We start from the raw sequence: 4283 nt of genomic DNA, 5'->3' as shown, positions 1-4283 counted from the left end.
CACACGAGCCGGGCATGGTGGTGCATGCCTTTAATCCCAGCACTCAGGAGGCAGAGGCAGGCAGATTTCTGAGTTCGAGGCCAGCCTGGTCTACAAAGTAAGTTCCAGGACAGCCAGGGCTATACAGAGAAACCTTGTCTCAAAAAAAAAACTGACTCCATCCACTCTCTCCTCCACCCCATAGGTGGAAGCTTCTACAAGCAGCACCCGAACTCCTAAAAAATGGGCTGTCACCAGATACCAGCTCATCCTTAAGAGGGAGGGGACATCTCACACGCTAGGGCCTCCTAAGAACCAGCAAAGTTTGGAAGGGACATCTTAAAGGCTGGCCCAACATCCAGGGACCAACGTAGACTGCTGCTTCCTGACCTTGGCTCTTCGCCCCTTCTGCTCTTACTAAGACATGTTCCCATGTGTGTGTAAAACAGACCACCAGAGCAGAGCCCACCTCTGTCATGCCAGCGCCAGGGCCTGCAGGACAGCTGCTTATGGCCATGTCCCACCCAGGCATCCCAAGCGGAGATGCTCAGTGATGTCCTCATCTGGCCCTGTCCTCTCTCCAAACCCTGGTTTCTGGATCTTTGCTGGACAGTCCTTCCCTTTCCACCCCCATTTCCATGGGCATAACCATCCCCTCCTCTTCCTCTTTCCCTTCTCCTACCCCTCCTCTTCCAGGCTCCAGGCTATTCATTCCCCAGCTCAGCATCCCATACACACTAAACCCTGATTCATCCTTTCTGTTCCCACATCTAGAATACCATTTCTGCCCTAGATTGGCCAATCTGGATCATCCTTCGAGGCTCACCCCAATCCCTCTTCATCCCCAACACTCATAAGCAATCCTCGACCCATACCATACTCCCCGCTCACTTCCACACCTAGAGAGAGGGGAGCACCAGCTCAGGAGGGAGGAACAGAATACCAGGAGGAACGGNTGGTTTGGGGCAGGGGCTTCTAGCCACTGGACATATGTTAGCCCTACTCAGCTGAGTTCTGAGGGGAAGAGGAGCCAGGGCTGACACCCACCCTGGCTCAGTCCTTAAAACTTACAAGTCAGCCTTGACAAAGCCTTTTCCTTCAGTGTCAAACACTTTGAAGGCGTGCAGTATAGTCTCTTCTGGGTCCGTGCCTATAGGTAGCACACATAGGACAAGAAAGGGTAGTAAGGGCCTCTCAGAAGTGATGCTGAACTGGGCAGGAGTTAAGAGACTAGGAAGGTCTCCAACTCCTCCCGAACCACTCCCCCAGNCCCTCATTGGAAGATTCTAGGCGGGGAAGGGGCTCTACCACTGAGTCACGCCCCCAGCCACTCATTGGGGGATTCTAGGCAGGGGCTCTACCACTGAGCACGCCCCCAGCCACTCATTGGGGGATTCTAGGCAGGAGCTCTACCACTGAGCCACAGCCCCAGACCGAATTTATTTTGATCGCTACTTTTCTCAAATCCACAAAAGTAACACAATCGGAACTACTCCAGCTGCATCATTACACAGCATGTGCCCCACCTGTCTCTGAGTGGCCCAATCTTGAAGACATCTCCAATGAGCTCCAGCCTCAGCCCCCAAGTCCAGAGATCTTTTTCTTCACTCATGGCCATTGTGCCTAACTTGAGTCACAAATGAGTCTCACAGCCGCTGCTTCCTCACCCCCAGAGTATTCAATAATATCAGTTTTGAGACCACAGACAAGTCACCTAACCTCGCTGAGTTTTCGTTTCTTCACGTATGAGGTTGGAACAATTGTCAGAGAGTGAAGAGTATAGTGAAGGCTCTTGCAAGGAGTCTATGTGTCGTGGGGCAGGTTGTTCACAACTAAATGTATGTCGTCCACTTAGGTTTCTGTGAAACTTCTAAGCTCTTCAAACAGTTCCTATTGTACCACTTTTGTGGCTTTGAAGGACATTATTACCAAAATAAACTATTCTGAGGCTGGGGGCGTGGCTCAGTGGTAGAGCCCCTGCCTAGAATCCCCCAGGGAGGAGCTGGGGGCGTGGCTCAGTGGTAGAGCCCCTGCCTAGAATCCCCCAGTGAAGGTCTGGGGGGTGTGGCTCAGTGGTAGAGCCCCTGCCTAGAATCCCCCAGGGAGGGGCTGGGGGCGTGGCTCAGTGGTAGAGCCCCTGCCTAGAATCCCCCAGTGAGGGGCTAGGTCAGACCCTTGTATGTTTCCTCTATCAGACTGCTGCCTATTGGGAAGGAGAGCACTGTCCCCTCTGTGATGTACCCCTCTCAGGTGGACTTAGCAGCAGAGTTGTGAGCAACCCTAAGGTAGAGGGGCTAGAAGGGTGCAGGGGGTTCTACTAAGGGCTGGTTAGAGTCTTAGCCTCCAGGACCACAGCCTTCCAATTCGATCAATGAGTTAAAGACCCCTGTGTCTCTCTGAAGAGTCCTAGCAGCCAAAGCTGGTCTGCAGTTGGCCCCCACCATCCTCCTAGGGACTCAGCCCTGGATTTGGTTAGCTCTGGGCTGTCTGTGGGACACTCACCTCAGCCAGCCACTCCCTGCCTTGTCCCCAGAGAGGGCCTCTGCTCTGCGGCCTGGAAGACTCATAAAAAAAGCTCGGCGCAGTGGCTGCCTGCCATTGTGGGAAACCAGAGGATAGTCTTCTTGTCTCAATTAACTGCCATGATGGTGCCTGTCACAGCCCACTGCCCTCCCCACTGCCAGCTTCTCACGCAACCCTAGATAAGTTTGCATGACAGCCTCAGCTGGAGCCCCAGGCCTGGAACCCCAGCAAAGATGAGAACAAGCTGCAGTTCTAGGTCCCCAGCAGGCTCTCAGTCACCAATCTCCTCATATGGAAAGCAGGCAGACACAGTTAAAAGTGGTGCCCCTTNCTGTTCACCCCATATACATGTCACATCAGGGCTGGAGACACCATTCCCTGGCTTTACTGCTGAGCTATACCTTAAGCCCCTCCCTGGGGGATTCTAGGCAGGGGCTCTACCACTGAGCCACACCCCAGCCCCTCACTGGGGGATTCTAGGCAGGTGCTCTACCACTGAGCCACACCCCCAGCCCCTCCCTGGGGGATTCTAGGCAGGTGCTCTACCACTGAGCCACGCCCCTAACCCTGAGTAGAATAGTCTAGGCAAGGCTCTACTACAATACCAAGGTACAGCAAGCATCAACCCACACATTATCACTCCTTCACCCTGTGATGGTAGCCAGATCTCAATCTTAAAGGCAAAGGTCAGCCACAACCCAGGATTTCCCATTCAACCACAGAACCCTCAGGTTCATGGATNTGTTTAAAGAGGAGCTCCCAGCGGGAAGAAGAAAAGGAAGAGAGATAGCCCATCTTCAAGGCCCAGGCCTGAGGCTATGTCTCAGGAGTGTGGAAAGTTAGAACTGGATCTATTCAAGTGTTCTTTTTTGGGATCCCTGAGGCAGGTATCATGAACTCATTGAGCCTCCTGACTCTTCATCCCTGAAATGAGCTCTCTGGTCCTTTCCCTGGGGACCACAGTGACTCCATGACAGGACAAGGTAAGCAAACCCCTCTAGCAATGAGATCAGCCACAGTTGATCTCAGAAACCCCATTCCCTTTTAGCACCCCTCTGCCTCGCCCTCACCATCAGCAGAGACCAGAGAGGTAGGGCTGGCAGGGAGAAGGAGGGAAGGTAGGAAGGGGAACTGGGAGTAGAAGGGGTGGGTGTGTGTTATTCTGACAGTGGAATTATAAGGGGAAGGCTTTATGGTGATCCACACTGTGCATGCAGGATCCAGGACAGTGTACACAGCAGAGGACAGTGCCTGGGAACCCAAGCATATCTACATCTGTGGTTAAACAAACATGAGGGCCAAGCAGGTGAGTTATCTCTTTCCTATTCCCAGTGCTCCCCCAGGCCCCGGAAAACTTCACTCACCCTTGAGTTTCTCCCCAAACATGGTCAGGAAGACTGTGAAGTTGATGGGCCCCGGAGCCTCCTTCACCATGGCTTCCAATTCCTCGTTCTTGACATTTATGCGACCTGGAGAGGAGGAGAGGGAGGGTGTGAGGGACCTGGAGGGACAAGGCCTGTAAGAAGCCAGGGTCTCTCCTGCTTCTATGGGCCAACTTGTCTCCATCTGACCCTGTGTCCCTGTGTGTCCGTTAGGGAGACTTGGTGAAGACACTAGAGTCTACCGGCTAGCAGTCCACCCTTCCCCCACCTTCTCCTCCCCCTCTCAGGCTTCCTGGAAAGCAGAGCATGACTCTCTGGATCTGCCTCTCACAGGTTAAAAAATGAAACAAAAACAAACAAGCAAAAGCAAAAGGGAGGGAGGGAGGGAGGGAGGGAGGG

At 53.4% G+C, this 4283-nt stretch overlaps 1 protein-coding gene across 1 annotated transcript in view; it reads right to left on the bottom strand.

The window, feature by feature from the left end:
* The window catches only part of Myl10 (myosin light chain 10), a 6179-nt gene extending 2197 nt beyond the window's left edge, over positions 1-3982 (bottom strand). The window contains exons 1-2 of the mRNA XM_021163660.1: positions 3867-3982; positions 1051-1129 (exon numbers count right to left, since the gene is read on the bottom strand). Of these exons, the coding sequence (XP_021019319.1) occupies positions 1051-1129; positions 3867-3936 (149 nt within the window). The 5' untranslated portion in view covers positions 3937-3982. The remainder of the gene's footprint in view (positions 1-1050; positions 1130-3866) is intronic.
* Positions 3983-4283: the final 301 nt, after the last annotated feature.

Source organism: Mus caroli, chromosome 5 (assembly GCF_900094665.2).
Source record: "Mus caroli chromosome 5, CAROLI_EIJ_v1.1, whole genome shotgun sequence".
Classification (NCBI taxonomy): domain Eukaryota; kingdom Metazoa; phylum Chordata; class Mammalia; order Rodentia; family Muridae; genus Mus; species Mus caroli.
This window is presented reverse-complemented; position numbering and strand designations above follow the sequence as displayed.